This window comes from Vespa crabro, chromosome 21 (genome assembly GCF_910589235.1).
Source record: "Vespa crabro chromosome 21, iyVesCrab1.2, whole genome shotgun sequence".
In the NCBI taxonomy this organism is placed as follows: Eukaryota; Metazoa; Arthropoda; class Insecta; order Hymenoptera; family Vespidae; genus Vespa; species Vespa crabro.
This window is the reverse complement of record NC_060975.1, coordinates 3,479,636-3,497,856: the sequence shown is the minus strand read 5'-3', so window position 1 is coordinate 3,497,856 and position 18,221 is coordinate 3,479,636. Positions and strand designations below refer to the sequence as shown.

Genomic DNA, 18,221 nt, shown 5'->3' with positions numbered 1-18,221 from the left:
GGAACTTTATGTTTAAAGATTCAATTGAAAAAAAAAAAAAACAATCAATGATATAAAAATAAATGTAACAGGTAAATAAATACATTGGGAATTCGATTGAAGGCAAAAAAAAAAAAAAAAAAAAAAGTATTGAAAGTAATCAAGATGCAATGTTTCGATAATAGACAAAGAAGTGTTCCATTAAAATGTATCGTCAATTTTCAATTAACAAAGTATAAATATTACGTTTACTTTAGTTAATACAATCGTTATTTATAGTTTCAATTTATTTTCATTGAACTCATCCGATCGACTTGTCATTTTGGATAAATCAATTTCCATGTAATTTAAACTCATTTCCATTGTTAGATCGATTCACTAAGTCTTTTCTTATCGACAGTTAATGGTGACGTCATTAATAAAAATGCAACGAAATAAATTACGAACGATCACATTTTCATCGAACGTTAAGTGCACTCTCGGTAATCATTAGACGTTTATCTCTCGTTGCATGTAATAGATCCTTTTATATAACAAGTATACCCTATTACACTTGAGAATACCGTTTGTTGGGTTCTAACGTAACGTAGTAGATTCTAAACGGTGACAAGGTTGTTGTTTCGTTGATGATCTTCGATCACTCGCGTCCTACTCTCTAATCCTGACACAGGGATAACCCGTGTAGTAGTTACAGATGAGTCGATCGATGGGCGTCAAAATGGCTACCCGATATGACGGTGTCTTCCAACTCGAACAATTAGTTGTACTCGAGAAAAATCAATCGTTAAACCTTTTGAAGTTATTCAAGTGTCGTTTGATATTTTTTCGATGAGAATTCTTTGAGCTTTCAGGTCGTCAATTACGTCGTCACGTTTTTGTTTCATTTACGAAGGTTCGATAATAAACACAATGAAAGTCAATGATTGCTCGAATCATATGGCATAACGATATTGTACTATGTATTTGACGAGAAACGAGAATGTCAATGTTAATGCAATTAGACACGAGTATATTTGTCAATATGTATCGAGAATTTATTTGATTGTATAAATCTTGAGGATCGATGTTATGGTAATATTTAAATTTTACATTCCCTATCAAAAAGAATCTTTGATCAATTGATGAAATTATCATGATAGATGATTAGGAAAAAAATTCGCATCGATGAATGTTTCGAAAATATTCTCCAGATCGAACGATGTTTTTCGTAAATGAGTTTGATATCAATCAGACGTTCGATCAATTATTAATGATAGAGAAAAAAATTATTTCATTCGTTTACAATATTTTACGAACGAAATGAGATTTGATCAAATCTTGCTTCCTTTTTTTTTTTTTTTTTTTAAAGCATAGTAGAGTTTAGGTCCTTGTTATCGAGGATCCTTCTTGAGTCCTTCGAGATAGAACAAGAGACTATTTTTATTCTTTGTGAATTAATGAAATTTCTTCAAGATACGTAAAGGATACTTATTGCAACATCTCTAAAAGACGCAAATTCCTATCCGTAAAGAGAGCCTGTTATGTGAAATTAGACACACGTTTTTTAATGATCTTAAATCCGTCTAATTAAAGTGATCTCATTTTTCATTCAATTATTTGTCTTTTTTTTTTTTGTTTTCTTTTCTATTTTTTTTTTTTTTACAACAAGAAGGAAAACAACGAGATAATATATTTTTATTTATATTCTATTGATATTTTATTAATCAAATTATTTGGAAACTGAATTTATTAACTTTTTCTAAGGAAACTGAATGCATTACACTTTTTTCTTTGTAATTTTTGATTTCTAATTGTCAAATAAATCATAAAATTGTATATAATAATAAATATTTATCTTTTTTAAGATCGATATTGTAGAAGAAATAAGAGAAGAAGAAAAAGACAAGAAATGTATTTATTTAATTATTTATCTTCTATTCACGATACGTCAAATATAATAATATCTTTGAGAATATGTATTTTTTGACATATGTTTTTTTGACGTATGTATTTTTTGACATATGTTTTTCTCAATACAAATACATACACACGCAAATATATATATATATATATATATATATATATATATATATATATATATATACAGACGGTAGTTTCTTAATTGCATAGTACGTTCAGTATCATTCAATGATACTTTCACTAGATAATTAATGCAAAGTTCGAATTATTGCTTCATCTTTGATGAAAAAAAAAAAAAAAAAGAAAAAAAAATAATAATACTCTCTCGATTCATACAAACATTTTTTTTTTTTTTTAAATCATTTATTTCTTTTTCAGATAAATTATTTCATTACGATCAAGCAATTAATACTTCAATTTATAATTACCATTACAATTTTTAAGGATTACGTATGATTAAAAATAATGAGAAGAAAAGGAAACAATTATTATTAATATATAAACACGTAAATGATCGATCTATCTGATACAAGTATATAATTCGATTTATCTGTTTATCTTAATGTCTAATATTTTCGATAACCAAAGTTGATACGTACTCGTTTGAAATTTTCTAATTTACACAACAATTTTTAATTAATAACTACGAAAAGGAGTTACACTTTTGTTCAGACTTATATGTAAATAGGAAAAAATAAAAAAAATAAAAAAAAAAATAAAAGAATAAAAAAATAAAAAACGTATCAAGCAAACAATTAAATTATTATCTTTCCTTTTTTTTCACTTATCTTCGATTTAATAATTTCAATTTCTTTCCGTTGTCATAATCATGTTAAGCTTTAAGGAATTTTGATTATCGCACATTGTCTCCATTGCATTAGTGTTATACCTGAAAGTCGTGCAAATTAATAGAAACAAAAAAAAAAAGAAAAAGAAAAAGAAAAAAAAAGGGAAAGAAAAAAAAAATAACACGCACGTTGATTCTTATCGTAGTATTACGAAATGATCTAGCTTTTGTTCTTCCGAAGAGATCTCGACGATTTATTATTCTCTCTCTCTCTTTTTTTGTTTTTTTTTTTCATCGATCCGAAGGACATAAAAATTATACAAATGAATAATCAACGGTTTAATTAACTAATTATTATATGAAAATTTACGTAACATTATCATAATCACTTATAACTCATCATTAAATCACTGAATAAATAAAGTACTTTCCTGAAATGAAATGATTTACATGTTACGATGTATTAATACAAATAATTGATTTTATATATATATATATATATATATAAAATTGTTTAACACGTTTCGTGCCATGTGTACCACCGGTGGTACACGTTAAGTTTCACCTTCGGGCCACGTGTACCACCGGTGGTACACGCAGTCATTTTTTTCTTTAGTCAAAATATCAAATGCCCTGAACGACAAGTCAGGCAAAAATGGCTTGGCACGGAACGTGTTAATTAGAAATTAGAAAAAAGGAATAAATGAATAATAAAAATTTTTCATTTTATGTATGCATATATGTATGTACGTATGTATGTATCTATGACATATATATATATATATATATATATATATATATGTATCAGGAAGATCGATATCGTTGTCCTCATTGTAGAAAAGTACGAACGTATCTGTCTTTCCATTCGAACGATCATCGTATTTATAAACACTAAGTAAGGTAAATATACTTATGTACGTGTTTCCTGATTACGTCATTTTCTAACATTACAACGTACATAACGTTCGAATTAAATCGAAGGTTATACAAACATATTCCGTAAAGATTGATCGTTGCGATATTAAACGAAACAATTCGTCGTACAACAAAGCGTTCTCATGTGTTTTATTCGAAGGAAAACTTTTTTTCATTGATTTTTCTTTAAAATATTTATTCATATATCATACTGTTTTATAATATCATCTTAAAATAATAAGAAAAATGATCATTATTAAAAAGAATTCACGAGTTCACGAGTTCACGATTATATTTTTATATTATTTTGAAATATATTGTCCTACTGATAAAACTAACACATGCATATGATCATTAATCGTAAGATGGTCATTAAAATTACTTAATTATATCTGACTTTATCTTTATCACATACATACAAACAAACAGAACGAAAGAGATAGAGAGAGAGAGAGAGAAAGACAGAGACAAGATTCCGTAATAGGATTCACGGAAGTGATTTACTATTATGTCATCTTTTGACATTTGAAGAACCTCAAATATTACATAATCGTAGCTATTTCGATGAGTATAAGTAAGAGATAGATATCGTACTCTACTTCAATGAAAAGTTTTGTTTATACTCGTTCGCAAACTTATCGTTCGTGCGATAGGATATTTTTTTTTCTATTTTTTTTTCTTTTATATATATATATATGTTCTATACATCGATCAATTCGTTATATGACTTTGGAAAAAATCTTTTCAATTGCAACTGAAAGGTAAGCATTCGAATCGATCATTTTTTTAATAATAATAATAATAATAATCATATTATCGTTATCGTGTGAGTTAGAAAATTTTGTAATGACAAAAGGAAACAAAATAAAAAAGAAAGGTATAAATGAATGAGAATAAAAATTTTCTTTATATATTAGGTTGGAAACTATGAAACGGGCGTTTTTTGTTTAGTATATGTTCATTCAACGCCCGTTTCATAGTTTCCAACCTAATATATGTATGAATGTATATATGTGTATGTGTATACGTATATGTGTTATTTATAATGGAAAAAAATTTATTTATTTATACAAAAAAAAGGTACTTATATATCATTAAAAATAAATAAATAAAGAAATAATTTAGATTACGTTGCGCTTTTAATGAAAACAAAATTATAATATATATGCATATATACTATATAATATATAAGAATTATATATTTTATACATATATTTTTATTATATAACTATATATATATAAAATATATAGTTTTTTATAATAATATTATTTCTTTTAAATAAATGAATGTAAAAAGATAGGGTCACTTTTCTGTTATGAAGGCTTTTTAAAAAAACTTTTATTTGTTGAAAAAATATATATGTTCTTTTTTTTTCTTATTTGATATTTAAATCGAATTGGAATTTTTTTATTATTCATTGACTTTGAGCATAACGAACATAATAATATTTTGTTTTATTTCTAGGAGGATGATATCCTTGCTGGGCAGTTTTTTCGCAATCGTGCTAATAAATGGAGAATTGACTGAACCTCCTGTTAGCACGTCATCGTTACCTTTAACAACGATTTTTATAAATACGGAGAAAATAAATGAGGAACAAACGACAATGCCTTCTATGCTTGAATTATCTCTTAGAGGCTCTTCAGAAGACATGTGTTCAGAGGCTATCATAAATGCACCTCAAATACAATGTGATGTAGGATTTAAACGAGATGCGAATGGCATTTGTAGACCCGTCACATTTTGACGACCAATCGAAAAATTTCTTTCTCTTTTATTCTAACGTAATTCTCTTTATATACACGCATATGTATATTACTAATATATTTAATATTATTTTATATCATTAATATTAAAATTTATAATGTTTTTCATTCGTGTAATAAAAAGAAAATATATAATAAATTTTGATAATTAATAGTTTAATATATATGTATATATATATATATATATATATATATATATATATATATATATATTTTAATATACGTTATATTTCATTCATAATATACGCGTTCGTTCCATTTTTTCAACGTAATCAAAAATATTGCCAATTACAATTTTATTCTTGTCCGTGTATTTCTCTTCTTACATACTTTTTTAATATATTTTAATATACCTATACAATATATCTATATATTCGTACGAACACACATATTTTATATACCTATATATGTGGATGTGTGTGTATGCATACATGTATATTGTTATAATATAATTTCTGAATAGAGTTAAATTTCGTTTGAGTTAAAAAAATGATGAATTATATCTACCATCTCATATGCCAATTATTATTATTATTATTATTATTATTATTATTACTATTATTATTATTATTTTTTTTTTTTTTATTATTACTATTATTATTATTTATTAGAAAAGCGAATTTAAAAAAAATAATTTCAACTGACATGAAGCCTTCAGAAATTCAACAAATGATATTTTTGAACTGTAGTGCTCGAAACAACGTATGATATTACATTTTGTCTATTTATTTTTCGTTTTTAATAAATTCGACGAAAAAATCGATGCTGCGAAATTTATTTTCATCCTACACGTTTGTAGTGCATCGACTTTGTCATTAAAAATCCTATGTTTCGATGTAAATACTGATGAAAAATTAACTTCTTTTTTTTTTCGAGAGGTGTACGATCGTACATTTTGTAAAAGATGAAAAACGTAATGTTGTGCAACGTTTACACGTAATGTATTATATATATGTATATGTGTATATGTGTGTATGTGTATACGATGCATGTGCATATAACTAAGTACTTATTTTAAAGAAGTAACGCATGGGAACACATTTCTAATTAAAATTAAAATCCCAGAAATAATAAATGCGTGAAATACGTGAAAAAAAAAAAAAAAACATAATGTAACACGTAAAGGAAAAATTGAGAGAGAAACAAAAAATATATTTTCTGGAGTGAACCACATCGAAAGAAATTGAAATTAATTACAAATAATACCGTTGATTTTTCTTTATTTTCAACGTAAAAACGTAATTTACAATTATGAAAATGCGATGAATTTAAACTTCGTGTTTGATCGAGTTAAATTTATGAAAAAAAAAAAAGAGAAAAAAAAAAAACAAACAAAAAAAAATTTACTGCTCGAGAGTTAAGCGGGGTGGGGAGGGGGGGGGGGGGAAGAAAAAAAAGAAGAAAAAGAAAAAGAGGAACGTTCTATCGATGAGAATATTTTTTTGCACTTCATCAACAAATCTTCACACTTATCGCACGTTTTGAATTGATTTCCTTTTTTCTTTTTTTCTTTTTCCAACGTAACGTATCTCTATCGTTTCGATTTTTGTTTGACTTTCCTTTTCTCTCTTTTTTTTTCTTTTTTCCTTTTTCTCTTTCTTTTTCGTTTTGTTATTATTATTATTATTATTATTATTATTATTATTATTATTATTATTATTATTATTATTATTATTATTATTATTATTATTATTATTATTATTATTATTATATACCTATCTGCGTGTAATCGCGAGAAACGACGTAAAAGTCTTTATATTCGTTTATCTGTTCTGCAGATCTCTGCAGTGATATCATTCACACCGATGCGATCGATTAACCCGTCCATGAAAACGTTTCCGGTGTTCTTCGACCCGTAAAGAGAGGCCAGCTGTCGTGCAAAACTTTAGGAAGACAAACGATAGCCTTTCAGACTAAGCCGGGCCAAGTTTTCGCGTATTTTCGGAAGGACGGATACGAGTCAACGAGGGAACAGCAGGCTGCCATCTCGTATAACCTGTGAAGTGTTTATAATTGAAAAGTTTTCTACGTTGATATATCTCTTACGATATACGAACTATAACCATTTCATTTTATTTCATAATCCAATCGGATTGTCGAATCTTTTCGCTAATCAAAATAATCATATCTTTATTATTTTATTTTTTTTTTCATTATTTCTTTTCTTTTATTATTGTTATTACTATTATTATTATTATTATTCTTATTCTTATTCTTATTATTATTATTATTATTATTATTATTATTATTATTATTATCATTATTATTATTATTATTGTTGTTGTTGTCAAACGAATAATTGAAAGAGAAAAGATGTATTAGTTCATAAAAATTATTTATATATTGGGCATAATTGTTATTTACAATGTCATTTATATAAATTATATATAATTTATAAATTATGCATAATAGTTAATAATATCATAGGTATATATCATGCATAATTATTAGTGACAATATATATACATATATATATAAAGGTATATATATATATATATGTTTATATTAATAATATTAATATACATATCTTATCTATATTTACACTTATATCATGCATTATTATTATTATAATAATATTATATATATATCATATATATATATATATATATATATATATGTTTATTTATCTTACATAACTATTATTATAATAATTATATTGCAGACGTCATATATACATATATAGCGTGCATAATTATTATTAATATTATATATATATATATGTTTATTTGATGTATATAAATATAATTAATAATATCATATACACATATAGTATATAATATATACTATAATATTATGTATAATAATATTATACATATATATATATATATTATATATATAATTATTATTAAAAATATAGTATTGAGATTATATATATAAATTTAATGAAATATAAACATATAAACGTCATACAAGCATCATGCCTAATTATTATTGATAATATCATATATATATACATACATATATATATATATATATATATATATATAAATATATATATATATATATATATTATGTATAAGATAACTAATATCTCTAATATCTCATAATTATATTATTAATAATATACCAAAATAAATAACGCATATATACATTATTAATAACATAAATTAACGACAATTATTAATTCTTATTAATGAACGAAATGACGCGTACTGCGATTTTCTTCGAACAGTTTAAGAGTGAGTGATTAAACCAAAAAAAAGAAAAACACAAAAAAAAAACAAAAAGAAAAAATAAATAAATAAAAGGAGAAAAGTAAACGAAGACGAAACGATGAGAGAAAAAAATAACAATAAAAAAAGAAAGAAAAGAAAAGAAAAAAAAAAGAAAAAAAAAATAAAAAAGAGGGAAAAAAAGAAAAGAAAAGTGAGATTTTAGTTCGGAGCGTGACTCGAAACGATCTCTCGAATCTTCGAAAATGGTTGGGGAGTTTATTTACGATGGGTATTTTCACGGGCATGCACACAGTCCAGTAATTTCGTATACGAACAAGAATGGCCGACGCGACCGTAAATAAGCGACGACGAGACAAGGGTCTCGTGAAAAGGAGATAAAAAGAGGAACCGTACGATCGCGTCCACTTAACAAAAGTTACGCTCGCATTTTCGCTCGATCGAGGGATCCAAACTGTACGTATGTATGTACTTACATACACAGACATATACATACGTTATTCGAATAAATTGACGAGACATTTGTTCAATTGTTGCACGATACTCTTACATTCAACCTCATACCCTTTGAACCCTCATCCCGTTCAATCCACTTCCCCCACTTACTTCTCGTCCTCTCTCACTATGTTATTCATCTCGTTATACACTCGTTTGACATGATCGTACGAATTTGTAATTTTTAAGATTTCATAAATTTTAAAAATTTCATGATTTTATATATATATATATTTTATGTTATTAAATTGTAATATATGTATATAATAATATATCTATTCGGAATATATTGATGAAAAAGGAAAGAGAAAGAAGGAACTCCCCCGTTTCTCAGACTTAGGATTATACAGATTTTATTAAAATGAAATTATTTATATAAAAGAATTTTGTTCATGTAAATAATGTATATAATTTAATCAGGAACGATTTAATTTATCGTTTATTTGATCTAAATTGTTTTTCATTTTAAAGATTTCGTTTGTTCTCGTTTTTTATTATTTTTTTTCTTTTTGTTTTTCTTTTTCTTTTTTCACTGAAAATAATTTTCGTTGAAAATTTTCATATGTCGTTTATGTTGTAACCACGAATGTTTTGAATATTAATAATTATTATTTTTTTTTTTTCCATAAAATTATTTCTACGAAATATATTTTGTAAAATTTTTAATAAGTAATACAATTCATAAGATTAATTTATTACACTTTTTTAATGAAATTAAATATATTAATATTTAATTACTGTGATAACAGTTATTAGTTTAACATATATTATTTATATTATTAAATATAGAAAAAAAGAAAATGTTGAAAATTTAATCTCATTTAAACACGACTTTGATTTCCAAAATGTTACCAAAATTTTACATTTATTTCATACGAAACATATCTTTTCTTATTTACTATGGATTTTTTAATGATAATTAAAAAAATCTTCTTAACGAACACAATAACCATTTAATCTACTTAAATCGACAGACGAGTGAAACATAAAATTACATGTAAATAAATTAATAATGCACGTTAAAACATTAGAAATAACAAAGAAAAAAAAAAGAGGAAACAAAACGAAATAATTGTTGATAAAATAACAAATGATAATATTTAAAATGATTAACAACAAACGATTTAATCTTTTTCTTTTGATATATTAAAACAAGAACAAACGATGGATCGAAATTAATTAAAGACGAAAAAAAAAGAATTGACGTTATCAGATTGAAAATAATTATATAAAAAGATACATTTTCAACGACAACAATTTTCTTAATATATTATACAATTTTCTTTATTTTTTGTTCATTGTATTTCATTTCTAACGATTCTTCGAAATGCACGTAAAAGATATTTCGCATTCGTACATGTATATATATATATATATATATCCAATAAGAATAAGAAAGAAAAAAAAAGAAATAAGGGAGCAAAAAGGGGGAGGGGGATGGGATCAAAATGATATGTAGAGTCCCGAAGGAAAATACGAGAGAATGCTTGTATTTGAAATCGCTAATTGAACGAGAGTATGGGCGATCAGGGTTTGTCGGTCGAAGTATAGATAGGTAGATGAGGGCTGAAAAAAAAAGAAAAGAAAAAAGAAAAAGGAAAAAGAAAGAAAAAATAGAAAAAACAGAGAGAAAGAAAAAGAGAAGGGGCGGGGGGAGGAGGAAAAAAAGAAAGAAAAAAGAAGGTTGAGAGATGGTAGAAGGGTTGGAGAAGAAGGGTGGAGGAACGAGATGGTATCGGCTCAAAGGTAAACGAGGCTCAATTAGCCGACGGACGGTGAGCGAAGGTTCGTGATGGCGTTCTGGTAAGAAGAGAGAAAGGAAAAAGAAAAATTAGAAAAAAAAAGAAAGGGAATAAAACATACGTAGAGAAGGGGAGGAAGAGAGAGAGAGAGAGAGAGAGAGAGAGAGAAAGCATGAGAAGGGAGGAAAAGGGTGGGGGGGAGAACAAAATTCACGTCGTCGACCCTTCTCCAATTATCGTACGACCGATGTGCAAAAAGTGTGCGAGAGAGGAATTCATCCCGAGTACTGTAAAAAAAAAGGAGAAAGAAAGAAAGAGATAGAGAGAAAAGAGGGAAAAAGATGGGAAGAGAAAGAGTAAGAGAAAGAGTGAGAGAGAGAGTGAGAGAGGGGGAGAGAGAAGGAAGGAGGGAAAGGAATAAAGAAAGAAGAAAACAAGGCAGATGATAACGAATGTGGACGAAGTCCGATGTGGGAATCGAGTACTCGAGAAATATTCGGTACGTGAGTACCGAAGGATCCGAAATATCCTGCTAGTAGTTCATCTTCAACGATGGATCATTGAGATCACTGCCATCGATCCTTTATTTTTCTCTCTCCCTTTCTCTTTCTCTCTCTCTTTCTCTCTCTCTCTCTCTCTCTCTCTCTCTCTCTCTCTCTCTCTCTCTCTCTCTATCTATTCATCCATATATACATATATATCTGTCTCTTTTCCTCCTATTCAATGATTCGGACAGTTCGACGGACACCCATTGACGTTTTGAAGCTAACGAGAATGGTTCATCATTGGTTGCTCGTCGTTGCGTTATATTCCCTAGAAGGAAGAGTCATTCTCGATCCGTTCGTCCATGATCTTCGAGTGCCAATCCCAACATAGGTGTTCCAAATGAATGCTCGAATGTCGGATTGATTTTTTTCTTCCTCTCTCTCTTTCTCTCTCTCTCTCTCTCTCTCTCTCTCTCTCTCTGTCTCTCTTTCGCTCACTCTTTTTCTTTCTTTTTTTCTGCCTCTCTTTCTCTCTCTCTGTCTCTCTCTCTCTCTCTCTCTCTCTCCACTGTGTGCAGTGTACAGACGAGTGATGATCTAAAAACAATCGAACTCGTGTGCTTTCATGAGATCACAGATTTTTCTGATTTCTTTTCTTTTTATTTTTTTTTATTTTTTGTTTTTTATTTTTTTGGGAAATGGGCGGAAGGGGGGTTAAAAGGGAGGATGAATTCTGATCTTCATTGAACGGCAGTTGTTTTGATAATTTTATTTAATGATTTCATTTGATGATTTCCATTTAATATAGAGATGGTCGCATTGATGAACACACGAGATATCGTTCGATTTATTTAATAATTTTTTTTTATTTATTAGAATACGTCATGATTTAATAGTTAATTCAATTTTATTCTATCACGATGAATTAATTTTTAATTGAAATAATTTTTCAATTCAAATAATTAATTTTAGAAATGTTAAATATTTTAATAAGGAATAGCTCGTAGGAAAAAAAGAATTGTAATGTTTTAATTAATAATCGTATATCAATCAATTGGATCATTTCGAATATTTAATTATGAAATTATTAAATGATTAAAGATCTCGTAAGTTATTTCATTTTGTTTCAAATTGTAATTCGTTACTTTACGATTATAAATGTAATAATTGAACATAAAATGTTATTTATGGGAATAATGTTAAAAACTTCTTTAAAGAAGTCATTTCTAATAGGGGAGGGGGGGGGGAAGAAAAAAATTTTTCAACGATATTTCAACAAATGTTTTTATGAATATGTAAAATTATTCGACACAATTGAAACGAAAACTTTTCATATAGGAAATAATAATTTTATTATAAATATATAAATATAATAATATATAAAACGAAATATTTATCAAAATTTTAATGACTTTTCTATTAATATTTTTTAATATTAAGAAAAAAAAAAAGAAAAAAAAAAAATACCGTACAACAATTCAATTTTCTTATATATCCCTATACAACTTTACAAAACAAATTGTCGAACGACTGAAAGTAAAAAAAAAAAAGAAAGAAGAAAAAAGGAACAATCACAACAACAACAACAACAACAACAACAACAACAACAACAACAACAACAACAACAAAAATAAGAAACAAGAGAGAACAGGAAGGAAAGGAAATAAGAAAAAATCGATATAAAAAAAATCATATGAATGAAGTGACAAGAACTATCAAGAGAAAGGGTCAACGAAATCTCGTCCTAGTTCCTCCTAATGGTATTCCATCGAGTAGGATTTTCTTCATGCTTGGAAAATACTCTCGGTCTTCGGATAAAGAGAGAAAAGCGTGAGTATCGTCGTATAAGTCTTGGCAAGAGCATCGACCAGAATAAGGATAAGAAAAAAAAAGAAAAAAAAAAGAAGAAGAAGAAAAAAAGAAAAGAAAAAAAAAGGAAAGAAAAAAAGAACAAAAAGAAAAAAGGAAGAAAGAAAGAAAAGAAGGAAGGAAGGAAGAAGACGTAACAGAAGAAGAATAAGAGGAGGATGGAGGAGGATGGAAGAGGATGGAAGAGGATGGAGGAGGATGAGGAAAAGTAGCCTCGTCTTTCAATACATAGTACGCGTGTTCATGCTCATGTACCAAGCCTAGGAGGTTTCCTACATAGCAAATCCTCTTGTCTAGCATCCCTTCCATTTTCGTCGCTTATTCGAAAGCATTGAAACCCTCCTTCGAGCACTCAACTCGAACCAGGCCACAGTGTTTATTTCGCGGCTTGGGATGAACGCCTATGTCCTACGCCATTGTATTTTCTTCTTCTTTTTCTTTTTTTTTTTCTTTATCTTCTTCTTTATCTTTTTCTTTTTTTATTTCCTTCTCCCTCTTCTTTCTTTCTTTCTTTCTTTCTGTTTCCCTGTCTCCCTCTCTCTCTCTCTCTCTCTCTCTCTCTCTCTCTCTCTCTCTCTCTCTCTCTCTCTCACTTTTTCTCTTCCATGGATATTACGATTTTTATCCCATTTTTTCTCTCTTTTCTTTTGTGATAGAAAAAGGGCTAAGGGAGGGAGAGGATAAAATAGGATTAGAGATAGTGGTTTGAAATCAAAATGGAAAGAAGTAACTACGTTCACGGAACTTATTTTCTTTTTTTTTTTCTTTCTTTCTTTCCTTTCTTTTTTTTCTTTTCTTTCTTTTTTTTTTTTTTTTTGTAATTGGTTCGATAAAATTTAATATTCCGATAATATGGATATATCAAGAAATTGAAGATATTCATTCGTTCACGTTATTTAATGTTATTATATTATTTACATCGATATGTTCGTATTGATTATAATACTCATTTATATTATTGTAAATGGAAAGAATTTATAACGTACTCGGAGTTCATTTTTTCTTTTTTCTTTTTAATTTTCTTATAAGTGATTCGTTAACATTTGATATTCGATATTAAGAAAATGAGATATTCATTCGTTTCATTATTTATATTATTATATTATTTACATCGATATATTCATATAAATTATATTATTTATTTATATTAATAATTTATATTATTAAAAAATGAAAAGTAGTAATTACGTAACTTCGAACTTATTATCTTTTGTTCCCATAATTGATTTGATAAAATTTAATATTCGATAATATTGATATTAAGAAATTAAGATATTCATTCATTCGTCTCATTATTTATATTATTATATCATTTACATCGATATATTCATATAGATTTTATTATTATAGATTATTATTTATTTATATTTATTCATTTACATTGTTTATTTTTATTTTTGCTTTCTTTTTTCTTTCTTCTTTTTTCTTGCTTTTTTTTTTTTTTTTTTTTTTAATTCGTTCCGCACAAAACGTTTATTAATTGAGAGATGATGAACGAGAGATTATTATTAACGAATCGAAAAGAAAATCGATTTCCTTTCAAAAGAGGAAGAACAATTAATTCCTTTTACGTTCAATCGTATAATAACAAACAAAATCGAAGAAAAAGAAAAACTATGAATTTTAATATTCATATCCTTTTCTTTTTCCTTAATTTTTTTTTCTCTCTTCATTGTATTCGTTTCTTCTTAAACGATTCCTCGTTAAAAAAAAAAAAAAAAAAAGAAAAGAAGAAAAAAAAAGAGAGAAAAAAACAATTTCATACCTTTCATTCCTTTTCAATTTTATCGGATCGTATCCGTATTAATATTAGAATTAATATTAATAAACTATGTTGTAGTAAATAAAAATAAAATTATGTCACATATGGTTAGAGATATAATAAGTATAAAAAGCGGAAATAGTTTTGGTGAAATTTCAAAGCCGGCGACAAAGAGCCTGTTGCATTTTCTCTCTCTCTCTCTCTCTCTCTCTCTCTCTCTCTTTCTCTCTTTCTCACTCTTTCTCTCTTTCTCTCTCATGGGATAATCGACGATCTCAAAATGTTTACAGAATGCACCGTACATTTTTTACACACCTATCTACGTTAAACACTTTTTGCCGGTGCAACGGCACTGCACAAAGACGTCCGTCCTGCCTTTATATTCGCACCAGGCGTGAACGCAAACTTCGTACGGCGTATGCTCGAACGCCTATCGGATGATTCTGCTCGACGGATCGAAAGAATTTAATACGTATGTACAATGTAACGGGACGTGTTGTGTACTACAGGGAAGGGCCAATGTACGCAACTGAGAGAACGCGATGCTTCATCGTGTCCTCCTATGTATGTGTATTTATATATACATAGACACATGGGGGTCGGATGGGGGAGGGAGGGAGGAGGGAGAGCATACATATACTGTATCTATGTATGTACATAAAACACGTATATACATATATTTACGTATCTATGGATATCGATAATACTTTAAGCTTTAGATAAAATAAAAATTGCAAAATGATATAATAAATAAATAAATAAATAAATAAAAGTAAATAGAAAGTTGAACGTTTCAAATGGTAAAATAATTTTATATCTTTTGAATTATCATCGTGTTTTCATTTTCTTGATCATTGGCCTTATCATTGTCTATCATTTCAAATTTATCATTTACTTTTAATATCATCGTTCGATTGATATGAGAGAGTTCAACATTTAAATACTTTTCATATATCCTTAATTAAATGAAAATGATCTTACGTTATATAGGAAAAGATGGTAGGACGGGGCGGTGGGGGGGGGGAGGGAGGGAAAGATGGAATGAAATTGTTTATGATATTGGCTTGAAAAGTCGAATTGTTTATATTTATCAAAAAATGTAATTACGAAAATAAATATTCATTAATTAAATATGTGATTCGATATTCAGTGAAATTTAAATAGTTCGTTACTTACGATATTCGATATTCGATAATTATGTAATTATGAAATTTATCTTTTTATCATTTATAATCCATATATCTTATTAGTTTAGATAATATTTATAAAAATTATTGTAAAAATGAATTTATATAATCGATTTACATTACAAAGAAGATTCGAAGAAAATAAAATAATTCATTAGCGTTTATCAATATTTTTGAATCGATTGAAATGTAAATCGTGTTAAATATCCTGTTAAGAAGGCAAATGTTTGAAACTTATGTCATTTTCATTATAAACGTCTTTATATATTCGCAAACTCGTTAATAATTATATTATTTTGCGGAAGGGAACTTTTATGATTAAGTTCCTTATATAGAAATCTTTAATATTAGCAATTTTGTAAGATTCTTTTACTTTTTGTTCTTTTTTCCTTTTTTCTTTTTTTTTTATCATTCAAAAATATTTACGATAAAATATCATTATTAATTAAATTATCTATAGAATTTTTTTTCCATCCGTATTTATATAGAAAAAAAAAAAATAAATAAATAAATAAAAAGAAGAAAACAAGAAAAAGGAAATATCTTTAATAAAAGTATCTACTATTATCTCTAATAATAATTGAAAAATTAATATTATTATTGATCTAATTATTTCTCTAGTAAGGCAGCGTATCATTAGTAAGAAGGAAAAAGAAAAAGAAAAAGAAAAAGAAAAAGAAAAAAAAAAGAAAAAAAGATCAAACAATATTTTTTTATCGTTACTACAAAAATTGTTTTACTTTCTTTTTTATCGATCTATTATACAAACAATTAATTGTATTGTTAATTAAATGAATACGTGCGCACGCATACATAGATATTCCTTTTTCTCTTTTTCTCTTTTTCTCTCTCTCACTCTCTCTCTGTCTCTCTTTCTCTCTCTTTCTCTCTACTAGTCTCCAAAAAAAGAAAAGAAAAAACGCGAAAAAAAAGGAAGAAGAAAAAAAAAAGAATTACAAAAGAAAATATTAAAAATGAAACAATTCTGCGTTACTTTATCAAACTACATTTTCTTCCCGTGAAATTAAGCCTTTCATTAACTAAACGATTCGAATTTTCTGGCATTACTTTTTCTTGCTTAGAAAAAAAAAAAAAAAAGCGAGGAAAAGGAAGAAGAAGAAGAACGACAAACAACTAAAAAAGAAAAAAGACCGATTAGATGGAAGACCTAATGAACGATGAACTATTAATATATTCAGGGATATAATCAACGTGAATGAAAAAATAAGGATCGTAAAAAAGGTAGTTTGAGAGAAAAGAAAGTGGATTTGTTGGAGCAGAACGTATCTGGCAGAAAGAAGATGCTATCGTGGGTGAATAGATTGGGTTAAAGGGGTCAGGGGGCGGGACGAGGCGGGGCCGGTCAGGAGGAAAGTGTTAAAAGAAGAAGAATGAAAGTTAATCATCAACACGACGTCGAAGAAAGTTCGACGGTTAATGCACTACTGTTTTATAACTACGCAAAGTGGTACTATTTACTTTCTTAAATGCATACATACATACATGCATACATACATACATGCATACATACATACATATGTATATATCTTTTTCGCGCGAACTACTTCTCTCTCTCTCTCTCTCTCTCTCTCTCTCTCTCTCTCTCTCTCTTTCTCTTTCTCATTATAAGCAACTTTTAAATCCGTGTATTAAACACCTCTTTCTTGCTTTCTTTTTATTTGTTAATTAATAATAAAAATATACCACAGCGGAAGCAGTATGGCGCGACGCCAAGTAACTCGCAATAGAATTGCGAGAGAAAGGAGGAGAGAAGAATGAGAAAGGGAGATGGAGGAGGTACGAATATAAAATAAAATAAAATAAAATAAAATAAAATAAAATGAGATAAAATAAAATGCAATAAAGGAAAAGAAAGGAAAGGAAAGGAAAGAAAGAGACTAACAAGTGAAAAAAATAAAGAAAAAAGATAAAAAAGGAAGAAGAGAAAAGAAATAAAAAGGAACAACGAGAATAAGAAAAAGAAGAAGAGGAACAAAAGAATAATGTTGTTGGATGATAGAACGTAAACAAGCTTGATAGAGAGAGAGAGAGAGAGAGAGAGAGAGAGAGAGAGATTGTGGAAGAGGAGGCCGCAAGGAGGGGAGGAAGAAAGAGGCTGGCTAAGAAGTAATTTAGAAAAGTGGTCCTTAACGGTGTTTTC

At 27.5% G+C, this 18,221-nt stretch overlaps 1 protein-coding gene across 1 annotated transcript; it reads left to right on the top strand.

The window, feature by feature from the left end:
* The first annotated feature begins 4,208 nt into the window (after window positions 1–4,208).
* On the top strand, window positions 4,209–7,460 carry LOC124431545. Its single transcript, XM_046979598.1, has 3 exons — window positions 4,209–4,341; window positions 5,046–5,365; window positions 7,126–7,460. The coding sequence occupies exons 1-2, from the start codon at window positions 4,304–4,306 to the stop codon at window positions 5,326–5,328; spliced, it is 321 nt and encodes a 106-aa protein (XP_046835554.1). The 5' UTR covers window positions 4,209–4,303; the 3' UTR covers window positions 5,329–5,365; window positions 7,126–7,460.
* Window positions 7,461–18,221: the final 10,761 nt, after the last annotated feature.

Coding starts and splice junctions, on each gene's coding strand:
- LOC124431545 (XM_046979598.1), top strand. CDS start 4,304: ATGACTTTGGAAAAAATCTTTTCAATTGCAACTGAAAG. Junction 4,342..5,045: donor TTTTCAATTGCAACTGAAAG/GTAAGCATTCGA, acceptor TTTTATTTCTAG/GAGGATGATATCCTTGCTGG.